The following is a 24578-nucleotide window of genomic DNA, read 5'->3' as shown; positions in this document are numbered from 1 at the left end:
CGAATGTATCATTATCGCTAATTTAAATACTTCTGAAGACAATTGCATTTTTTTGTAATCATGCGTATGCGTGATTGTTCTTCCTTACTTAATTTTTATACTTTAAAAATGCAATTTGCATACAGGGTGTTTCGGACAGCACTACATAGTGTTCATGTCACTAAAGTCAACTGGACCTTAACTTCTTCCATTGTTCACTATATCACAGTACAGCACTCTGTTTATTTAGTCTCAGGCTGCCTAAGTAAACTGGATACATTGTGAAGACACCGATACTTAAGCTGTGTAGAACGTTTTACGGAATGAATATGCCCTATGCATGACAACATAGACAAAAAAGCATGACTGCGATACATTGTACAAAAAAGTAATCTTTTATTGAACCGCCTAATAATACAAGGCAAGTTTACAAAATGAAAAGTAAAACTTTTCATGTGCAATGTACATAAAATAAAACCAGAACACAGCTTGTCATGACGTCCAAAAAACTGTACAGGTGTCTAGTGTAAACATTTTATATAATAACTACAGCTTCAAGTAACAAAACACACAAACCCTGACCCATGATGTACAGGTAACTGCCAAACTGTACTGAACACAGAAAATGCTCATTAAAACACACACAAAGCCGGCTTGCTAAAAAATATGCACCTCTTGAGGAAACACATTTACAACCATGGTCCAAACAACGGATGTAAAAATTTTCTCTAATGGCAGCCACTTTCAAATTTCATGTTGCCAAGATGCGAAAATTTTCGACAAAGCAAGCAGCGCATGTCCAGGCAAAGATAAATTCACATATCGGTTTTGAAGCAAATTTCTGAGCAGCCTTTGATGGTCTTGACCACAGTACCTGTAGCACTGCAGTCATGGGCAAGGAAGTTATGCAGGTGTGCTACTGTACATTCAATGAGGCACAGCTTGAGGGAAATCTCACAAAACAGCGATAAAAGCACCATCAAAAACCCCCAATATCTTTCTTTCTACAGGTAGGCCTATTTTTTACGATTAGTTGCGCAAATGTGCAAACGTTTCATTTTTCTTTTCTAGTATGCATTGTGATACAAAGTGCATGAATGGACATCCTATAAGTAAACAAATGGGATCAGAGGAACGGGTAAATGATGACACGGTCCAATCGCTTATAAATTACATTTTACACGCGTTTCGAACATCTCATGGTATTTGAATGCTTTACTGTCAAGCGTGCTCTTGCTTTGCAATGTAAAAGATCGGTTAATAAATTATAGTGACACTGGTGGAAGGTAAATGCGGGTTACAACTCGCGGGCACATGTGCATGATTAAATGGACAGTAGCGCAAGAGGATGTAACACCTTTAACAGCTCTACTAACATACCGCCATTGTAAAACAATACATTTTTAATAAAACTAATTTGAAGGAACACTGAGCATCTGTTTTTAATACAACATGGATTGTGAAGTATATGTGGTTTGTTGACAAAACAAAATGAGTTGTTGTTTTTTTCAAGGTATGATATTGGCCAAAATTAACTCTAATCCACAGTAATAAAACAATATCTTTATACAAAGCTGGAAAGGGGAAGAGTAAGGAAGGTTGGGGGAATTGGGTTTAATCTGCCAAGAGCAAGGCAAATACAAGTACACCATTGAACTGATGTGTCTAAAAGCAGCTAGAATTATTTCATGTGATCCAATCACATGATACTGTAAAAGGCTTCATCAGTCCCTTTACACTCTGTTCTGCAAAAACAAGGAGAAAAACAATCATTAGACTTGCTTGAAAATAAACCCATACATTTTCCACAAACGTATATACAATACTGTCAAATCTACCCGCAGGTTTGTGTAAAGTATATATATACTGCATGTAAATTGAAAGACAGTTTAATAAACATGTAACTGCATTTCATAGCTACAGCAGCGAGGCTGTGATTGTATTAATTAAACAAGTGTAAAATATTACAGTACTCACTTTCTCACCTCTGTTGGGATGTAAATGAAGAGGACGGGGTCTGGGCAGTGGCAGGAGGACCTGAGGGGACTCCTGCTGACAACGACAGACACACACAGAAGCACGTGGTTGGTGGAATATATGTGAACTCTGACCCCACTTTGCACAAACTTTCATTGCAAAAAAAATTACACAATTGCAGCATGCCAAATGATCAGCGTTAATGTATTTCGGATCAATTCTGAGCGATTCCAGTTGAATCTGGATGACGCCACCGAATTGCACTCTCTTTTCAAATGCATGTTAGGTTTATCCATTGATCATCAATTAGGGCCCACTAGTCTCAGTTAAAAATCAATCATGCTCATTTGGGCTAGATTTCGAATATACTGTTTTTAGAATTGCAATGATATTTGTTTGATGCTCAGTGTAATTCTTTCTTTGTAGAAGCCTCAATAATTTAAAAGGGTTAATGCATGCTCCTTGTTACTTTGGTACAATGAGCCGCCTTGGTTTTCCAGAATGCATGTCCCAGCTCATGTTAATATGGATCGTTTAAACTTCACTCAAGCTGGTCATTTGATAAGAGTATTAAGGACACCCAACTTGAATTTTGGAATATAAATGTGTATAAAAACTACAACATTAATGGAAATATGAGGAGATTAAAGACTCATTATTGCATAAGGGGATTTGATATTACAAGAATACAATCTTGCAATAATCTTTTTAATGTAAATTACATTGTCAAAGTTTTACGAACTTTGATGAATGTAATGTCTCGCAGGGCAGTGACATGGCCGAGCGATCGCGCGGTTTGCCGCTCATTGCAGACGTTTGTGTTTTCAGCCCCACGACTGTCCTCTGTCCTTTGTAAATACTTCGGGTACTTGATTCATAAATACGTGCCATCTGCTTTACAGTGGACATTAATGTTATTCAACAAAGGGTAGGCCACGTGTGCCAGAATCACAGCCCAAAATTTTATAAAGTCACCTGCAAATTACTGAATTGGGAAACATATAGCAACATCACCCTCCTACTGCAAAACTTCTGCTATCTTTCATGATTAGCCTTATGATATAAGAATGGAGCAAAACACTAATTGTTCCCAAAGATTTATTTTGATAGGTCTGCAAAACATTGCGCCTTCGTGATTAGCCATGGGCGCGATAAGAATGGTACTTCGGCCAAATGTACAAATTATTTTATTTTATTAAGACGATCGTGTGGCCGGGAACTCGGACGGGAGGGAGCGAGGTACAGGTTACATTGGACAGTGGCCTCACCTGGGTAGTGCTCGTACTGCGCAGAGAGACCGGGGTAGCCCACCCCCGTGTGGGGAGAGTGATGGGAGTGCCTCTGTGGAGGAGGCGTCAGGCGCTTTTTACCCTTCTCTCCGCCACCCTCTTTGTCCTTCTCCAAGGTCGACTTATCACTCATCTAATGCAAGGAACGGATTATCAGGATTACGGATTTGTCTTTACCTTTCTCAAAGCCATCACTGAGTAACACTACATTAATTAAATAGTGCTCCTTTATATCCATGCACTTTGACACCTGACGAATAATAATATTCAACACTCATGAAATATAAATCAACTTCAGCAGCCATAATTTGGCCCTAGCGCAGCCGGTCAAAACAATGATTGCCACACTCACTGAAAATTAACATATTGTGGACAGTGCTATATCATTAAGCTGACTGCAAAAGTTTGATCCACTACACTGCTGATGCAGTCCATGCGATACACAATCTTAAACAGTGACAATCTAGACGATACCAGCAGCAAATGTTCTATCAACTCAAGATAAACTCTACTCCCCTCAGGAGCTTGCAAATAAGTGTAATGAATAAATGTCTGGACACTTTAATCCACATTTACATTTAACCACAAGTTAAATTATTTACGTTTGGTGACTGCCTGGAAAGCTGCTGATCAGAAGTCTTGCCCTCCATGGACTTTCCTCCCGTCTGCCTCTCACATTCGCCTTCCTCTTGGCCAGACATCTTCCCATAGCCAGTGTAGTACAGGCTTGGAGAAAGGTAGCCTCCTGGGAGCAGCAAAAAAAAAAAGTTAATTATTTTTTAGCAGAGTTCTCACAATCAATCATACCCTTCCAACCTCCAAAAATATATTTAGCTGTACGATGCGGTTTCGGGTTGTAACGCGTGCTGTTCGGCACAATGTTCGACGTTTTGCTCCACGTGTTGGCAGCTTCTTCGAGAACACCGTGCCAAACAACATGCGGTTCAACCCGGAAATACAGAGAGCCGTATAGCACAAGTGTGAAAATCTACGCAGTAAACTCTTCCCCCGCACCTCTGATTAGCACGGTTGGCAATGTACGGTGTGAAAAAAGTTAAAGATACATGCATATATATATATTGAGTAACTCGAGAATGATGGTACAAGTACAGCATTCAAGCATGCATATGTCACTACTGTACACAATAGGTTGCAATTAATTACATTTCAAACTGATGCTAATTTTTTAACAATGTTTGCACTTCTATATCTTACTCTTTGGTTCATCGGTTAGGTCGCGTAGAAAGAAAATAAATTAAATAATAGAATACAACGTTTCGATTGCAACACAAGCAGTCGTCATCAGGTAGAAAACAAACCTAGTGAACTTCTAAATTTGAGAGAGACACGGAGACACATAGACGGACACACAAGCAGAGAGAGACAACACAAAGACACAAATTTAGACGTTCACTAGGTTTGTTTTCTACCTGATGACGACTGCTTGTGTTGCAATCGAAACGTCGTATTGTATTATTTCATTTATTTTCTTTCTACGCGACTATACCCAAAGAACCAAAGAGTAATTCCTGCAGTCACGAAAGCTTCAAATCCAACTTCTATATCTTCTTGATACTTACAAACTGACATGCATTTTTAATTATTCAGTATTGACCAACCGTCTCAAGTAAAAACAACTTTACGAGCAATGCATACCTGCATAGAAATGCATCATCATGGGGGGCACGCCACGGTACGCGGGATGGTTGGGGTCGTACATCTGCGCGTAAGGATTCTGCGACATGTACTGAAGGAAGGAGCCTGAAGCGTTCACTCCTGGCTGAGAGTCCTTTGAAGCCGAGCTCGACTTCCCATCGTCTTTGTCCTCCCCAGCGTCGGTCACGTTTGAGCCCGACAGGGGCCTCTTGCCATCCCTGGAGTCCCCTTTGCTTTCACTCCTCTCGCCCTCTTTGTTCGCCTCCTTGTGCTTCTTCTCCATCTTCTTCCAGCGTTCCTCTTCTGCTCGATGCTGCTCCAGGTACTGTGCGTAATACAGCTGCTGCCACTGGTTTACGTCGAATTCCTGAAAGAGCGAACAAGGGCGGCTCTTTGTTATTTACACTCGGCTGCCTTATCGGGCAACGGATTCCTGGTGCTGCTGAGTGTAAAGAACTGGTCCCCCCCCTTGCAGTAACGAGTAAAGTTAAACCAAATACAGTGCACCATAAAAAAAAAGTATAACCTTTACAATAAAAACAAACATTGTCTGCTACACTTGTAAAAGCTATCCCATGTTGGTTTGCTATTTATAGAAAATATATTATTTCATACATTCAAAAATAAATCTCGGTATGACTGTACCTGTTTATAGAGTCCACTTTGATCCATTCCAGAGTGGTCAGCACATTCGGTTGTTGGCTTAAGTTCCTCTGTAATGGGGATGTGGTTTTGGGTTTGCCTTGCTGCAAGACCTTCCTCTTGTTGAGTAGACATCACTGGCAGCTCTTCAGAAAACACAGAGCCTCCTTTCAGGACTTCGGAACCTGTGCCTTTGGCAGTGTCAAAGTTTAAGGCAGACTTTGGGGCACTAGCAGTAGCTGATGGGACAGACTTTCTCTTTCCCTCCCCAGATTTTGACAAGTCTTTGCTCCGATGCTTACTCTTTTTCTCGTTGTGTTTGATTGCCGTCGGCGGGTCAGAGTTCGGGCTGCTGTTGAACGGCTGGCTACGATACCTGGGGTCATAGTAACCATAACCATACGCGTACTGCTGGTAGTAAAGTGACCGAGGAGACAGTGGGGCACCCTGCTGGATGACGGACTGATGCTGCGAAGTGAGGTCAGCTTTGTCACCGTCCACCATTTGTCCATTGCCACTTCCACAACCTGAGCCATCGTCCTCCTTTTTAATTTGTCCAATTTGGGTCAGCATGCTGTCATTGGGAGCATTCACGTTCGACTGTAGCTTCGACGACGGCGAGTAGTAAGCATTGTAGTCGGAGTAAAACGACGTCTGATCATCACTCTGTATTGCACGAGTGTCCAGAGTTGTAAGCTCTGCATCGTTGAAGCCAAGCACTTTGGTTGGTGGTACCTTTTTGACATGCTCACCCTCCCTGTCTTCACCATCATCTGATATGTCCGAGTAAGCTGGGCTGTTGGTGTTTGAGGCCATGAGTCCCTCCAGACCATTCTGAATAACAGCATGCAGTGGAGTCAGCCGCCCATTTGATAAGCTGGTACGGGCACTCTCCACACGGCAGGCACTGCCAATGGATGGGCTCGGAGCATTGTCTGTGAAATTGTACACCTTGGCAGCCTCTGCTTTGATACTTGCTATTCGTTTCTCTGGTACCTCTGCAGATCCATTAAACATCCCTTCTGTCTTAACAACGTAATCCTTTGTTAATGGATCTGAAAACTCTTTCCCATCTTTGCCATCATCTGATCTCCCGATTACTTTCAAACTCAACTTCAGGCTAACCGTCTCCTTACAGTCTCTGTCTTTGGATTTCTTTTTATCCTTTTTCTTTTTCTCTTTCGTTGGAGTAATGTTTGGTGACGTAGCGACAATTTCCGGTATAGAAGCTGGTTTTGGCTGAATAGGTTTAAGCGGTGGGCTTTTTGGCATTGTCTTAATAACAGTTGGTATCACGGTAGCGGCATGAATTCCAATTGAAGCTGCATTTCCCGCAGAGGGGGAATTGGAATAGTTTGCCCCCGGCATAGCTACCAACTGGGGTGGCGGAGGTGCGGGGGCAATTGGCCTGGCTGCCTTGGGTTTTGGGGATGTTTTATTCTCAATTTTGATGCTGGTCACTCTTTTTGATTTTTCTGTACTTTCCTCCTTGGGAGACTTACCACCAAAAGGGCCTTCTACTTCCAATTTTGGCATTTCACTCAGTGGGCTGCCACTAGCATTGTCCTCGCTCGGGTTTACATCTCCATTCACATTGGTCCCATTTTCTCGGATGCCTCTTTTGCTTAGGCCTTTTCCCTTGGAATGGGATGTATGCAGAGTCTCAGGAGAAGATGTGTCAAGAGGACTAACTGGCAGAGAACTCGATTTTTCTTTTAAGAGGTCCAAACACTGGCTACCATTTGATAAGGAGGCAGAACTGCCATTCAAATCACAACCTTTTAGTTTCACAGGGCTGCTGCTGTGCTCCGACTCGGTGCTTTTGTCCTCATTGTCATTTCCATCCTCCTGCTTGTTTTCATTCTTTAAGTGAGCGTGAGCTTGGTGATATTTCAAGCCATTGATGTGCCTGTATTTCTTGTTGCAGTTCGGATGAGGACAGTCGATAAGGGCAGGCGATGAAACTGACGAAGATGGAGTTTTGTAGCTTTGTGACTCCAAAGGGGTCAGCTCCAGCCTGGCCTGCGAGTTTATTACACTTGGTGTCATTAGATTGTTATTAGTAGTCCTTGGGCTTGGCCTTAACCTTTTGCCTGGCCTGCCCTCCTCCAACCCATGCTGGGGTGAAGGAAGGTCGGAGGCAGGCCGTCCTTTCCTCTTCCCGTTGGGACTCGCCTTCACATCGTCCCCGGTGTTGACGTGTGACGAGTTCCACTGTCCGTTGGCGGTGAGGCTTCCGCGGCGACCCTTGCCACCGTTAGCGCCGCCTGTTCCCCTGCCCTTGCCGTGTGGGGCTCGGGGCTCGCCGGGATTGTTGATCTCGTTTTGGGAGGCGTTCGAGCCTGCGCGAGCTCTCTTACCCCGGCCGCGTCCCCCCCGTGCCTCCAGGTCACTTGTAGGAGAGTCACAAAATCTAAAGCGGGGGACGCAACAAGGAAATGATTAAAATTGCACACGCCGTCGTGAGCCTAAATTGACGATAAACATTAGCATGTGTATTAAACGTGCCATTTTCAATCATTTTCTGGTCAAAATGCCTGGCGTAAATTCACAACGCTGATGGGTTGGAAATTAAAAAAGTATGTGCTTTTCAGTACAAGTGTGCATCACCCATTACGATGTGTTTGGAAATATAAATGTTTTAGCATGTTGGATGTACTTTGTACAAGTCAATAATACCTTGGGGGTGCCCATTCATGTTTTGTGCAGTCCAGCAAAGTCCCAACATAAGACTTGTTACGCCATGTCACGTTAACAACCAGCATACCTGTTGAACAAAAAATAAACATTTAAGTATTGTATCAGTATCGTTAAGTCATAACTCCATACTACAAAAAGATAAGATAAATCTAATTACAAAATAAATTATCCTTAACAGTACAATTTACAACCACTGTATGGCATTATACAACAAAATACAGTAATGTAATCACATTACAATGTTCAACGTGGAACATTATTGGCTTAAAATCACATAATCAACGTTTGTATCCCAACCTCGAGATTTATATCAATGTTTTGTGTGTCTGCAGGTATATTTAAGGTCATTATAATTTCGACATGTTACACACACTGTAGTTGTAACAGCCAGCTGCCAAGTGACAGCACTTTTCTACTCCTGCCTAATTTACATTCTACCGCATCATCACTGGAGCTAAAAATTTCAATATCCAGTGTCAAACCTCTTATGAAAAATGCTTAGGGCTGCTTTCAAAATTCAAATAGCTTGCATTTTTTTTTGTTCAAACGAGTGCAGCACATATCTAGCTGAACAATTAAGCAGTATATTTTAAATGTCTTGAAAATCAGAAAAATGAATACCTTGGTTAAAATTCAGACTTTCTTTTTTAAACAGAAAGCTTTCCCCACGCTAGAAACTCGGTACAAAATATCGTATTCACATTTACAACTTTGCTTCATATTTCGTAACAAAAAAAACTGTGATTCCCTACCCAAATGAGCACCGTTTACAGCCCTCACCCAGTGGTGGAAATTCCACTTTCATATGGTGGGGGATAAGTACTCCCATACATAAGACAACCACTGTTGACTACCCCACCAAGTGGAACTCATTTTATTGACCCTGAAGGGATGATGGCCTGAGTCAATGCAAGGCACGATCACAAAGTTTAGAAATGGTTAACACTCATCATGCTATATTTAAACCCAAAATACCAAACTATCATCAACAAATCTATGACATTATAAGGTTGAGTAAATTAAGTGCTTCAAAGTAAGTGTGATTTCACTTGGCGAAAAACGTTTGCTTATATTCTGAAATGCTTTGATAATCAACAAACATTTATTCTTTTTTGAAAATTGGAAACAATTCTTGAAACATACATACTGCATTAAAATCTCAAAAGGTTACATAAAGCCATTGCTAACATCTAATAACCTCAATGTTTTTTTTAGACCAGGAATGCCACAGAAGTTTAATTCCATTAGCTGTGTTTGCAGTTCATTTTTGAATTAATAAAGTCATACATCCTGCATGAAATACCTGAATTACAGCAGAAAACGGAAACATTGACACTTAGACTTCTAACTTGTAACACCTGTAAAATGTGTAACCTAGAGATTGATTAGTAGAGCAGTGTCACTGCTGAGAAGCAGAATCAAAAGCAGCCCGGCCATTCTCAGAACGTGTTTTGACACATTTTTACAAAAGTCAGTATTTTATGGTCAATTGGATACACTCATTACAGTGTTACATAAAACGACTTCGATTTACTCTCAAATGTGTTTTTTTACGTAAAAAAACACCGTATTTAAAGGAATAATTTGGTAACATAGCAACTAAAAAACACCCGAGTGATATTAAATAACGAAAAAGGTCTATGTTTTTATTTTGTAATTTCTTCCTGCTGAAAGAATCAATCAATAGCCAACGGCGGAACAATGTCACAGTGAAATGCAAAAAGAGAGGCTTTTGTTACTGCAAGCTAACCCTATTAGTTTCAGAAGCTTGGTTCTTATGAAACCCAACTGGGAGTGCGCTTAAGATGCCGTGCCATGCGAGAGGGGAAATGTGCATTGTCAGCAGTCTTAGCAGATCTTGAATAGTGACCTTTTAAACAACTGAGGCCAAACAGTCTGGCACAAAGATTGCTTGCCCTGCTTTTTTCAATTAATGTCAAGCAGTTTTGGATACGAAAAAAAAGCCTCTGCATCTTGTTTCACTTGAGTTTCCATCATGTTAAACAACTGTTGAAAAATACAAATGGATGTAGAATTTTTTTGTTTTACTTCATTGGGCCCTTACAAAAGCAAAGAGTATTGTTTTAACCAATCGCTTGCTTATTAGAACACTTAGGCACACTGGACAACATTTGAGAATGTTTAGGCTTAACGCAAATTAAGGTAGCAGAGGGGCACATTAATGGATAGGAAACAACTTTGCCATCGCAGTGACCCAGCCTGGAATCCAGTCCCGACGTCCGGTGAGGGCCTTGCTTTGGTCAGTTAAGCCTAAAACAACACTCATTACAATTGTAGACCTAGAGGACTAGCAATTACCTCACACTGCATTAAAATAATTGTAATGAAGCAAATAAGCAAACAAAACAAGTGGTTTTACTATCACTTGTTATGCGATGCTTTTTCTATTCGTGACAGATAGTGCGGTGCTATAAAAGCAAAAACATACACCGCAGATATGTATTTTGAGCCTTTGAAATAAATTGATATCAACAATCAGTGTCAATGTTCTACTGAGAAGCGTATAAGAGTGCAGCTGCCATGTACCAATAAAACCGTCTGGCTGAAGGAGATAGACAAACGACAGATGTTATTATGGCCTTAGCTTTATGAATCCTCCACATTTAATGGAGCAATACAAATAAAAATACCCGCAGTAGGAAATAAATGAATACTGTGCAGTACATACATCCAGTAAACAAAGTCCAAATGCTGCAGAAATATATTCAAAATGTACACGAAAATAAAATGTAAATCTATGCTCTGAAAAATGCTGAATTTTACATACAATTCAAAACACAAATTAAATAAGGCTACAGTTTTACTGTAGCTGCTCGTGTCTCGTAGTCATTTGCAGATTAATGCAACATTTTTTTACGCGTAGGGTAACTAAGAAGTGGTTTAAGTTCACGCTCATTTATTTCTGAAATGACTGGACTTTTTAAGAACCGAAAAAACCAAAAGCTTCTCGGGATTTCCACACGTTTCACAACCACAGTATAAACGATTCTCACATTCGAAAACACCGTATTCAAAATACGACACAAAACTGGAGTAACCAAGATCTAGTCGCATGCTTGCTTGAGCAAATGCTTGACTTTGCGGTTTTGACTTTAAGCCTTAAGGAAGACATACTGAGTCACCGACCACATTCAAAATATACAAATAATTACAGCTACAAAACATTTATTCGGCAATTTGTTGTTTTGGGTTTGCTACGAGGGACACCGAAAATATGCTTCACCAGTGAAAACTGAGTAATCTGGCATTGTGAAGAAGACACAGACACGAGGATTAGACTGCCTTGTTGCGTTAAGTGCATCCCAACAGATACACTGGCATGACGGTGCCTGCTTAAAGCACCAGGAGGGATTGCAGAGGATTACGCTAAGAGGCCGACCATTGGCCCATCATAAAGGCTTGCAACCTATGTGAATTTTAAATAGGGTACGCCTTGTTAATACTGACAACAAATGCACACAATGACTTATTTAAAAGACAGATGCTATCGTTAACACTTCACACCACCACAAGCCCGCATTTTTATCTGCATATGAACCTTATGGCGGTACCCCGGTGTACCATGGTACCCCGGCTCTCGCATAATGTCCGTGATGCAGTCATTTTTAGTCTGTTGATGGTCGGCGATGCGGCAATCGACTCATCTCGACGAGCTGTACACGATGCACTATGGTGCGTACGAGCGTTCAGGGTTTCAGCGCAATCGTCCTCGCTGCATTTCGACATCGCGGAGTAGCACTGATTTCGGATTGATTGGTACCCCAGTCGTGGAGTTAAGTACACCCCTGGAAAAATAGTGTCCCAGAAATGAAATATTTAATTGCCTCGGCTATTTTGTATTATTTGGTACCCCAGGGTACCGCCATAAGGATCATATACCGCGTCAATGATATATTAAAGTAGTATTATTTTTGGCGTATCATCACTCATATCTGTTAATGAGCTCAAATTGTAACAATAAATAGCTCCAGGAGACACTGTTCACTTGGGGCAGTTTAAAACAATCATATGCAAATCAGTTGGTAGGATTTTAAATTGGAGATGTATGAACGTATAATAGAAATGGCTCTAAACAGCTTTAATAATGAAAAAAAACCGCATGCATGTTCAAATATACGGTGTTATACAGGAGAATGGTTGTAACTGAATCAAAGCAAAGGTTAAATAAACAAGACGTATTCTATCTTGCCCTACTGTCAGGTTCCTAACCCTTTACCAATTACCCTAACGCATTTTTTCTTTCCCTTTTAAAACCCTCAAGGCAGTTAACATCAGGGAAAGTACCGTGATACATTCCGTCTACTTTTCTGTGCAATCAATGTAAACACACTTGATGTTTTCCAGTGTAATGTTATGGTAAGAACCGAATAAAAAAATGTTCACAACACAGCACTGAGAAAATTAATAAAAATGGGCACATTCTCAAGTTTGCAAAGCTTTGGAAAATACTGCCTGTTCATTATTAATACAATTTGCACTTGCGCTTTCCATTCCACAAGAATTACGGCCTAACCATCTCCCGCATTCACATTAGCACGACACATATGCTCTGCATGCTTTATGTAGCAGAACTTGGCACCGCTGAAACATGCTGCTTCTTGAACCTCCTCAGGGACCTAAATGCCAGGCCACAGTAACTCATTCCACACACAGAGAATCCTCAATGCAAAAATATGAAAATTCAGTGGTATCCATCAATTTTACACACTGCATTCAATACCCCAACTGGATAGCAATATAAATTGTAGACGTATTGACACAATCGTGTGAGACTGAGGAATTATATGGCACTTTCGTACAACAATCCCGCACGCCTTTGAGAATTGCAGCAGGGTACCTCCGGTGCCATTATACAAATCAAATTTGACTGAGTGCACATTCATGGCTGCGTTTCCATGTCTCGCAATCGTTTGCAAGCAGAATAACTGTAACTGCACGAATAATATTTACGGGACTTCAGACATTCGCCCCTGTCCATTCAGTAAAATCCTGTGAAAATTTCTGCTACTCAAAAATAACGTAATGAGAATTTGCATTTACAGGTGGTAAAACTAAGTAATGTAACATGCAGTATAAGCTGCTGTGTGCTTTGTGGGAAATGTTAGCGTTTGTTAGTTTTTGATTTTGAGAATTAACTCTCGTGTTAATTATACATACAAAATAATTATGTTAAAAACGTGGAATACCCATAATCAAAAGAGGTGCTTCTACTCATAATAAACGTTTTTGGGTGAGATCGCGTTATTTATAAATGTGTCGTAACCCTCCACCATCCAATACGGCCAATCAGCAAAAAAAGTGTCACGTTGATAAAAGACAAATAGTTCACTGCTTTAGCCCACCGGTGTGTTAGAGTGAATCCACAACATTATCAATTTTTGAGTACGACGTTTCGCTGGTAATTACATCCAGCATCATCGGGCAATTCGCCAAAAAAACGTTTATTATGAATAATATTGGTCGCGAAAGCCTACGTGTTAAACTGAGAAGTGTTTCTGTGATGTATGTGACCATGCCGTTCATAACTATGCCATTTTCAAGTCTCTTCTATACTCCAGTGTCCATGAATATAATAGTAAAAAAAATAACTGGCTCCTGTCATTGTTTTCTGTATCAAAGCGGCACTTATGGAAGTAAATAATAGTATCGACGCACGTTTTGTGTCCTTACCTTAATTAAAGGGCCACACATATTTTTTTAGTATTATTGTATACAGTCTTTTGCATGTTGAATTTTAATACAACTACTTATTCATTGGCAAGATAAAAATGAGAATGAAATAAAAAAAAACACTACAATGTATTACTTTATGTTGCTATTTGAAAGCTAAATTTTGGACATTACCGAGTAGAATGTATTGCACTTTTGAAGGCTTATTGTAACACAACAAATGCTGTGTTGCATAATCTGGACAAAGTATTCTATCAAAATCCTATTGTCTCCCATTAGTGCAATTACTATTGTATGCATATATCTGAAAATTATATTTAGTGCATAAGCTTATAATACTGCGGATAATGAAGAGTTGTTCTTAATAAATGTAGCAGCACTCCAGGATTCTCCATCGGTTCATACATTCTCATCACAGTTGTATCAGTATTAGCTAAACTAGGGAACAATTACATGGTTGTCTGCACATGGTTCTAGCTACGTGCAGGAAAACTGTCACGCAGTTAAAAATCGTTAATATAGGCTCAACAATGCAAACACCAGGAGTCAAAGACATCAACAATAAATATCTTGGCAAGGTGAAAGTCGTTGAACAGTTGCCATGTGGAATAACTGTGTCTACTCGGGAGGTAGCAATATTATGACAAATTAAATTGACCCACGTGGTCTAATAGCCAGAGCCTTTTTAACCATTTCAAAACTTGACTTTGTTGTCCCTTACAATAAAGCAATGTTTCTTTGGTTTGTGATTTTACATACAGTGCCATTTCACATCTTGATTGAGTAGTCGTCATTAGAGCGATTTGCTCTAATTACGGCAATGGAGATATTGACAAAAGGTGCCAAATCACGCACCTCCGATTAACACGGTTGGCTACATACGGTGCGAAAGAAGTTCAACATACAAACAAAATGTATTGTGTTCGTAAATCCTGTATAGTAGTATGTTATCGTAAAAGTAAAGAGAACTATAGACAGCCCATCTAGAGGGTATCCGAGGGGATACTCTTACACACTGGCCTTGGGACGACAAGTGGAGGTACCGACACTTTACTCCACCACATGCAACCTGCCAATCTTCTTCTTTCGTGCGGCTGATGGAGATGCAGAGCAACAACTACAATTTCACATTCAGGCGGTCAAGCCAAATAACCGCATCAGGAGCAGCCTAGTGTGTCGGCCGTGAAGTCTCCTTCGTATATTTGTGGATCGGGCATTGCGTCGTTATATGTTGTATGGTCTGTTCTGGATGACCAGTCACACACTGGAGAGTTTTTAATGTTCTATTTGTGCATCAGGTATTCGCATCTGCCATGGTTTGTGCAGTGGGTGTTATTTAGGGTGGACCTAACGAACGATGGTGCACCCATTTATATTGCTGGGTGAAGAGAGGTGGGGAGGATTTAAAATCTTGCCCATTGTATCAACCGCCATGTATGTATGTTGAACTTCTTTCGCACCGTACGTAGCCAACCGTGTTAATCGGAGGTGCAAATGTCTGGAGATGGGAACGGGTTACCTCTGGATTGTAAGTCCAGTGTGCTAACCATTACACCACAACAGCATTTCCATATCTACATATTTTAAACCTGTATGCTCCGCACGATGAAAGCAATAAATATGACTGTGCAAATGCATTTGCTTTGTATGGATAATTTTTTACGATATGGTGAATCATTTTTTTAGTGTACATAATTATACAAATATAAATGTTATGCTGTCAAGTATAATTCTATTGCTGGAGACAGTCAAGCAGCATTAACGGCAGAATTCCTAAACCAAGTACCCAAAAACAACAGGGAAAGACTGGGATTTTGAGCAGATCTTCCAACAAACATATGACAAGAGAAGCAGCCAACTTCTAGGAGTGAAGCCCAACAGTGACCAAGCAGTGAAAATATATGTCCAAGACAAACAATGGCTAACAGTCTCCAGTGATGCACTGTCAAGCCAAAGGCTGTGGGGGGAAGGCTTTGCCTTTTGTGCAGAAGAATGAAAACCAATATTGATGAGTATTATGCACAAAACCACCAAAGCACCCAAAGAACAATGGGCTTAGTTAAAGTTGTATTCGCGTCTCGAGAATACATTCTCAGGCACACAACGATATATGATGTATGGTCATAGAAGGGTACAAAAAACCCATTGTGTGCTGAAGAGCGCAATTAAATATTAAATGTAATTGTTGTCAAAAGGCTCTTGGCAAAACTGCAGTAAAGTATCAAAAATATACAGGTAATGACTTTCAGCCCCTTAGTCAAACTTGGGCGGTGTTTTGCCATGCTTCAACATGCTGGTCAGTATGTGTCGGCGAAGAGGAGATTTGGAGACCAGGACCTATTCATATATCATTTGCCACTAATGTTAGCAGTAGTCAGGAATAAAACTAAGGTCGCCGGGATTATAGTGCAGTGTACTAACCACAGCACCACCATTCTACATTGCAATGTTTTGTTGAAATCACTGCTGATGGAATGGCCTCTATTGGAGGGGAGCTCTAGAAAACCCCTACAGAGGGCATTTGGCCTACTCTTTCATGCTGGCCAGATGTCCTGGAATAGTTAGGAGCACTCACACTTTACCCCACCAGGCATGACCTGCCGATCAACTAAATGCGGTGTACACATTGATATTGCTGGGTAGACAGAGGCGAGGGGGTGGGGTTTAAGAAACGTGTCCTGTCCTTCAACTGAAGCGCCCGGGATCGAGCTCAAACTGGCAACCTCTTGAAGTCCATTGTGCTCGCCAACACATCGCGGGCAGCATCAAGAGTCTTCAAGGCTATGCGGTAAATATGCTGCTAAATAATATAAATGGCATGACACCGCAATGCTGTGAGGTAGGTGCAACTAGTGGAGGGAGGGGGGTGAGGAAGAATAACATACTCTCAGTCTCATGCCAGACAATGCCCTCCAGGTTGATGCAGGTGCCCGGCTCGCAGGGTCCCAGGCAGTCGGGCTCCGTGACGCTGGCCGCCTCGCACGTGCTCACGCCCACGGTGCGTGTGCGGATGAGGATCTGCTCTTCCGGCTCGGCTTCCACCAGCGTGGAGGCGCACACCCCCCCAGCAGAGCATGCCATGGGGCATAGAGTGGTGCCACTGCCGCCTCCTCCCACTGCCCCCGACAAAGTCTGTTGCTGCTGCTGAGGCCGCATCAGCCGAGGGTCCTCTACCTCAAGAGAGTCCACAAGAGAGGGTGTGCAGGGCGGTGACGAGGGCAGCAGCATTGTGGGAGGTGGTGGGGGTGCTGGCATGACGAATTGTGAATCGGCCTGCAATCAAAACAAATAAAGGATCACAATGGGATTGTTGAACAAACAATTGCCATCAGCAAACTGATGTCATGCTTGATATGTCCATGCCTTAACCTAGACAAATGAGTACAATGTGCAATTTCAGGAGCAGGCACATAAAGAGACAAGTTTTTTTGGAGTTGAGCATTGTGAGAATTTTTCAAATTCACTCGAATGAGCTAAGCCTAACTAACATATCACAATGCACACATGCAATGACACATTTTTGTTTAATTCAACAGACAAAACAATACAAATATGCGTATAAAGTACATGATTTTTGTGTTATCTTCTTAAACTGTGAAAGATAGTCAACCACTTAAATGTGCTTTTGCTCACAAGTCATTTTCAACAAAGTGAGTGAACCCCTATGTGCATATTAAAAAAAAACGGAACTTTCAAGATGCTGGAAGATTATATGATAAAGTAACAACTAATAAATCGCATTTTAAATAGCACCCTGCCTCCCAAGTAGATAGTCTAATTTAGCATACCATTCACTGAGGAAATTTGTACAAAAAAATTGGAAAGTTAATATGATACAAGATGAAATTCAAAGACATACAAAACTGCATTTAACTAATCCAGGTGGCAGTTACTTTTATACAACGTTATAACGTATATTATTTGGTTATTTCGGTAAAGTCACCTTGATAGAAAAAACTAAAAGTAAATAAAATAAACTACGACATTTAGATCACAACACAAGCGATCCTCCTGATGACGATCGCTCCTGATGACGATCCATCTGATGACAATCGCTTGTGTTGTGATCGAAACATCGAAGTTATTTTTTTTCTATCTACGTGACTTTACCGAAAGAACCAAAGAATATGAATTCCTGCAGTCACGAAAGTTAAGTAAAAATTAAACATTATAATGGTTGGGCAGACCGATAGGTAACTCAAACTAATTATTGCACTTTGAAAGTGATAAATTAAGCATATCTTTGTAAAGTATAAATTAGAAGTCCGGTGCTATTTTAATATATATTTGCTTCATTAACACAGCAACACAGCTGAAAATACAAAAATGTGTTGGGTAAATACAATTTTTGAGATTGAAATCGATACTATGACCTGGGAAATTATTTAATTAATAACACACACCACGAAAAAAATAACGTTTTTTAAAGTCAAGATACTAAATTTTATCAAAATAGGCAGTCTAGCCGAATGTTAAAGAGTGCATTTTAACACATAGGCTTGCTTTTGGTGATGTTATTGAACATCAGTGTAAAGGTAATATTCATTGAACAAGATCTCCTCAGCATTCACCTGGGCTATCAAGGCACTGACACAAAAGCAGGGGACGCGGGATAGAGGCGGCATTTACCAATTTTAATTTCCATTCATTAAAACCAACATCAGATTACAAATACTCCCCCTCCCCCAAACGTGCATCCCAAAGGTTTACTATTCAAGCATGCCAAGTGGGGTGGGTGCTGGATTAAGGGAGTAGGCACCCAGAGACTTAGCATTTAAATAGTAGATGGCTGAACAGGCCTTATAGGGTACAAATTACAGAGTTCGCACTGGAAAATGCAGACAAGCTACCCGCGGCCCTTTCAGGGGCTCCAGGCATAAATAATCAACCATTACAGGGCACTTTTTTTTAAACACTCATATCTGTCCAGGACTATAATGCCATCTTCTCCAGAATGACGCAATTTCCCCCTCCCTGTATTTTCAAGCAAGCGTTTGGGATGTGACATATGATCTGTGGTAGGTATCTGCGTGTCGGATGTGTATAACTTTGACACCAGGTTCAAGTTTTGGGGGTCCATCTCACTTTTCAGAGTGTCTTAATAATCCAGAGAATACGGCAATTTCATTTGTCGTTAAAAATTTTATAAAAAATAGGCTGTGAATGTAAAACCAAGGCAAATTTATTAATGATCATTTAGTTATTTATGATGCCTTAGCTGCCACCCACACTGCCAAGTGTGGTGTGCCCTCTGCTTTTTCCCATGTTAATTTACCTTTCATACAACATAGCTATGATCCTTGTTTCATGGAAACTTAAATTTAGAGCATGAGTTGAGTATTTCATCATGCATTAGACATCTACTAGGATATTGTACACTTTGTAAATTAAAAGTAAAAATATATACAATCATTTATTTTGCTGCATTAACAGCTAGCAAAAGAGGACTATACTCGTGCCTTAGTTGAGATTGCTTATCCATTACAAATACAGTACTGAATTCGAATCCAGTAGTTGGCACTACAGTGTTAATTTCTAAGAAATTGAAGAGCACTTCAGGCATGTTTACTTAGCCCTGGGTTGTTCTACAAGCGAGATGTAGCCCAGTGCTGGCAGTGGAGCATGCCCAGGCCTAATGGCCTTCAGAACAAACACATGCCAGACCCAACTTTTAACAGGTCACTTGCTTCACAACGCTTGCTTGGATTTTCACAAAGAGCCCGGTATGCATGTTAAACAGGCCATTATATCCATAAAATCACCAAAGACCTGATTATCATTAATCAGAATGGTTGTTTTAACAGCTGATTAATCGATAGCAAAACAGGAACGTTGAGCTTGAAACGTGCATGATCGCATACGTCCACACGCACAGCGCTTAAAGGCAGGCAGATCAAATATGGTCAAATATTCCCTTGACAAATGTGTTATAGAGCATTCTTCTGGATATTATTTTGAATTATCAGTACGTTATACATAATGTGTTCATCATCGGACATTGTCTACCCACTGCTAGATGAATCCCCATTCCTCACAGTCCAGTGCTGCTGCCACCCATCTCACTCTAATGAACTAATCTCACTGCGCTATCTCCACGGTGGTCGTCCTCTTGGATGAGTTTCCAGCCGCCACAAATCTCATTCATTGGCCATCGCATTGTCTTGCAACATGTTCTATCAAAGGCCATTTACTTTTCTTTATACTGTAGTTGATACGATTTGTGCTTGTTCCCCCAATCCCTGCGTTTCTTTTTCTGTCTCTCAGGATCGATAAAAGGATGCAGCCACATTGGTTATGCTCCTTTTCCTTATAATTTTCAAATTCCAAAGGCACTCCGTCATACTCTTAATTTAATTCTACTCCTGTTTCATTACTCGTTTTTGATTGTCTGCTTAATATTAACATTGCATCCCTTCATCGTTTTTATTTCCTAAGAAAATGTGTTGTAGATTACTCTACTTTACTTTTGTTTTGCTTAATTATCTTGAGATCAACTTTGCAGCATTCTTTGTGAAGCACTTCAATATCCATATTTTTGTCCAATGTAAATTTAAGAAAATATATTCTAATGTTGCTGTAAATAACCTTGGTGAGAGCACATCTCCTTGCTCGATTCTTCGTTTCTATTTCACAGCTCTCATTGTGCATTCTCAATGTACACACGTCCGTTCTTTATACATGGTTCTGATGTTCATTTTTTATGGATTGGTTTGTGAGGAACTTGGATGACTGCTTCCATATTCAATAAATAAAATGCCTTTTCATAATCGATAAAAGCCAAGCATAGTGGTATTTGATTAAAATGTTCTCTCATTTGATCGATACCCTGTATGTGGTCAACAGTAGAATATAATGTTAATTTAGTACTCAACTATTCCCAACAGAATCTGGCAGAAAACATACGCTGAGCAGAATATTTAGCAATAATGCACGACCAGCAATTTATAAAACTAATGAGTTAATTTTAGCCAAAGGAAGTAACATGTTTAGCGGCAGGAAAGATGATGACATGAAGTGCAAGTAGATTTTCCATTATTAAAAGATGCTGATGCCAGTGACTTTTTCATGCAGTAGTGAAACAGAATGGCTGATGACAATTACGATGTATACAATATTCTATGGAATATATGAAACGATAATTTGTATTAATGCATTACACAGCCCTTTGATTTTAAAATTAGCACACTATTTAAATAAAACACTGGAGCTGACTAAAGCACAGTACGAAAGTAAAAAAAAACCAGCATGTTGACACATTTAAACAAAAACAAGGATTGAAAAATGAGCTCATATTGTGTAAAAGAACAGGCATGAAAACAAAGAGATGCCAATACCCGCCATCTCAGACTCTGTGGAGACTGTCAGCCTGCTGCGGGACAGCTGCGGATTACACCAGTGACGCATGAATAAACCACCCCCAGTGAACAAAGAGGGCTTTGATATAATTTGTCACAGCTATTAACGGTGGCCTGGACTCGGTGCTGCGGACAAAGCTGGTAACGCACACTTTTCCAGCGATCATTGCGATTTATTGAACCATGGTGCGCGTCACTATAAATCAATGGGATTACCACAGTTTGTCCATAGTGCACTTATTTTCCATCATTGCTTATAATTTACAATTAATTTCATCTCGCTAAGAATGGCCTTATACGGTGCTATTTTGCACCTGGGCTTTTGAATTAAATGTCATTATAACAGGGCAGAGTAATTGATCTGACTTCATACACCCGCACGATTGCTTCTGGGCACAAGCCATTACACTTTATAGCTTCTCTTCTCAAGCAAAGCCAGGTAATTGCTTCTCTGTGTAACCCTCTGCACTGTATGTATTGTGATCCCAGGTAATGAAAGCAAGAATTCACTTTTTACCCCATGAGACATCTATTTATTAGTGCCTAATAGAGCTAGAATATATTAGAAGACAATAAATAACACTCCTAATGTATAGTAAATACACTATTGTATTGAAAAAAATATTATTGTACATGTTTATACATTTTCTCTTAGTTATTCGAAATAGCATACGCAGTTCAATCTACACGTTAAGCCCTTAAAAGGCAATGACTGTTCAACGACATGCAAGCTCACAGAGGATCTGCAACATTTTATATTGATCAATGTCAACTGCAAGTCATATTAACAGCTGTCATCACTGGCCAGGTGGCTCAGTTGCAGAGTAAGCGGCACGCAATCGGAAGGTTGCAAGTTAAAAACCTGGTTGGGGGTTGACTAAACCCATCATCCTTCCAGGGTCAACAAAATGAGTACCGCTTTGTGGGTAAATTCAACAGTGGTTGACCAATGTGGAGATCTGCACCTGCCATAGAAATGGGGAATTTGCGCAATTGATTCAGGGCTGTAAAAAAGAGAAAAGCGCCTGCCTCAGTGCTAATTTAAGCAGGGAAATCAATTGCTGTTTTTTTGAAGCCGAGCTCTTTTGTGTAAATGAAAGCAACAATGCATTTAACTCCACAAGCAGTCAGACCACCCCACATGATGCAAATTTAATAGAAACATGCCCATGCGATAAGTCAATGATTTGCTTTAAAATTATATTTTGTATGGATTTAAATTAGAACAAAGTCTTCCTAATCTAGATACTTTAAGGGCAATACCTGTGCAGGTAAAGTCATTTAAACATACACTGTTGTATTACGTCCCTGTTCCACATGGCACTTCAAATGTAAAATATATACGCATTATTTATTGCAAATTTCATACCGAGGTAGAGTAAAATAGTAAATGTCATGGAATTTAGTGAACAAAATACTAATGAGTACGCATGATTCATTTTAAATAGCTGTGGCTTCAAAATGTTGAATGTATGAAATGATGTCCATTATTCACTTGTATGTCAATGTGCTATTCCAGCAAAAGTTAAATGTTAAAAGGATATTATTAGCCCATCAAAGCATGAATATTTTACCATGACTTATGAAAAATGCATTGTTTTTTCAGCTACAAATGTCATCTGCCCATGCTGCTTGCACCACATACAACCACTCAACATTTATTATGATAAAGCTCGTTAACATGTTTTCTTAAGTACAACCACCAAGCATGTCAACATAGCTAAACTTCCAAGATAAATTCTTGTTAAACGCTCAACATTTCTGCACAGCTGTCGATTTTAGTTTTACTGAAACAAAGATTGTTATTGCAGTCAGCCACAGCTCGCTTTTCAACCTCATCTGGGTAAAAGCCCTTGAGATCCAAGGGGAGGAGCTGAGGAAGTGACAGTCGACTGGGGAAAGCAGACATCAGTGAACTAGCAAATGAATCACAAAGCCCCCCCTCCCCATTCCCAAGCCTTTACAGACCCCATGTGAATTCCAAGCAGGACAAAAGCTTTTTAAGGGCCCCATCCTGTTAGATACGTCCAAAACACAATTTGCGTTCAAACATAAACACTGGGGAAATGAAATGGACAAATAAAAAGATTCCCTGCATAGCCTTAACAGACTGTTGAGGCAAGTGCTGTTAGCGAGCACCTGTGAAGACAAGCACAACACACAAAGGGGTGGGTGGCCAGTACCAGACCCAGCCACCTTTGTTTCCCAAGTGGCAATATTTACACATCACATTATACATCGCACCAGGTACTCATTCGACCTAGAGGAGGCCCAGGACCAATTCAAATAATCGCCACTGGTATTGGTGGCTGTGAGTGGGCATCAAACTCAATGCGCCGCCTACTAACCTCAACACTATTACAACCAGGAGAAATATAATATATTTTCCAATAACTTTTTTTTCAGAGAAAATAACATTTAACAATATGGTGGACTACCGTATATTGTTTGTGGAATACAATAGTGCAAACATGTACATTACACACATGTACAATGTTATGTACAGGGCTAACTTTTTTTTTATACAGCACTGCATATGTGCAGTGTAAAATGTAAGTGTTTTGGGGGTACGTGGCAGCTAAAGAAAGGAACGTGCGCACGAGAATGACCACCGAGGAAATCAGCTTATATGCTGGTGCTGGATGAATTATTACATAAACTATACTTTTTATTTTTACCAGGTAAGGCCCACTGAGCTGTATAGCTCTTTTTTCAGACGCGACCTGTCACAAATGATAGCTCAACGAAGTGGCTTATCACGTGAAAAATTTCTAGCAGCCAAATACTCAAAATTCACATTAATTGTAAATGTGGAGGGAAAACCGAAGGACCCCGTGAAAAATCAACACGGACACTGGTAGAACATGCAAACTCCAAATATACAGGCATACGGATTGGGATCGAACCCACGACTTCCTGTATACCAGGTGAGATAGTTAACATCTCGGCACCGTGGCGCTCCAATTATTACATAACATGATCGTGAAATGCTGGCCGCATGGGAAGGAGGTTTATTTTGGCAGATGACGATGATGGAAATATACATACCTCTTTACAATGTACGTTCATGTTCAGTTCAGTCAAACTCCATTTATCTCGGGGGTAAATGGGGGTGGGGAGGGGGGGCAGCAACCCGGTTCCAAATATCCGGGGTCCCAACTGGGGATTCACTCGTTTATCCAGGGGCGTGACCATGGATAAAATAGAGTAATTGGAATAATTTGCCAAGTAACTCTGTTTAACCATGGTCTGGACCCCGGATATTTGAAAGAGACAACTGGGTTTCGGC

General features: G+C 40.4%; 1 protein-coding gene across 8 annotated transcripts in view; it reads right to left on the bottom strand.

The window, feature by feature from the left end:
* Positions 1-338: 338 nt before the first annotated feature.
* LOC144935455 (zinc finger protein 608-like) overlaps positions 339-24578 on the bottom strand; it is a 44418-nt gene continuing 20178 nt past the window's right edge. The window contains exons 2-9 of one of the 8 annotated variants that reach the window (XM_078862116.1): positions 16820-17207; positions 8223-8310; positions 5547-7956; positions 4902-5268; positions 3848-3990; positions 3225-3297; positions 1965-2031; positions 339-1724 (exon numbers count right to left, since the gene is read on the bottom strand). In XM_078862116.1, the coding sequence (XP_078718242.1) occupies positions 1679-1724; positions 1965-2031; positions 3225-3297; positions 3848-3990; positions 4902-5268; positions 5547-7956; positions 8223-8310; positions 16820-17207 (3582 nt within the window). In that variant the 3' untranslated portion in view covers positions 339-1678. Of the gene's footprint in view, positions 1725-1956; positions 2032-3224; positions 3379-3847; positions 3991-4901; positions 5269-5546; positions 7957-8222; positions 8311-16819; positions 17208-24578 lie in introns of all 8 variants that reach the window. The other 7 variants (XM_078862117.1, XM_078862109.1, XM_078862112.1 and 4 more) reach the window with 7 other exon arrangements.

The sequence above is a fragment of the Lampetra fluviatilis genome, chromosome 13 (genome assembly GCF_964198595.1).
Source record: "Lampetra fluviatilis chromosome 13, kcLamFluv1.1, whole genome shotgun sequence".
Lineage (NCBI taxonomy): Eukaryota > Metazoa > Chordata > Hyperoartia > Petromyzontiformes > Petromyzontidae > Lampetra > Lampetra fluviatilis.
The sequence above is the reverse complement of the archived record's forward strand: the minus strand, read 5'-3'. Positions and strand labels throughout refer to the sequence as shown.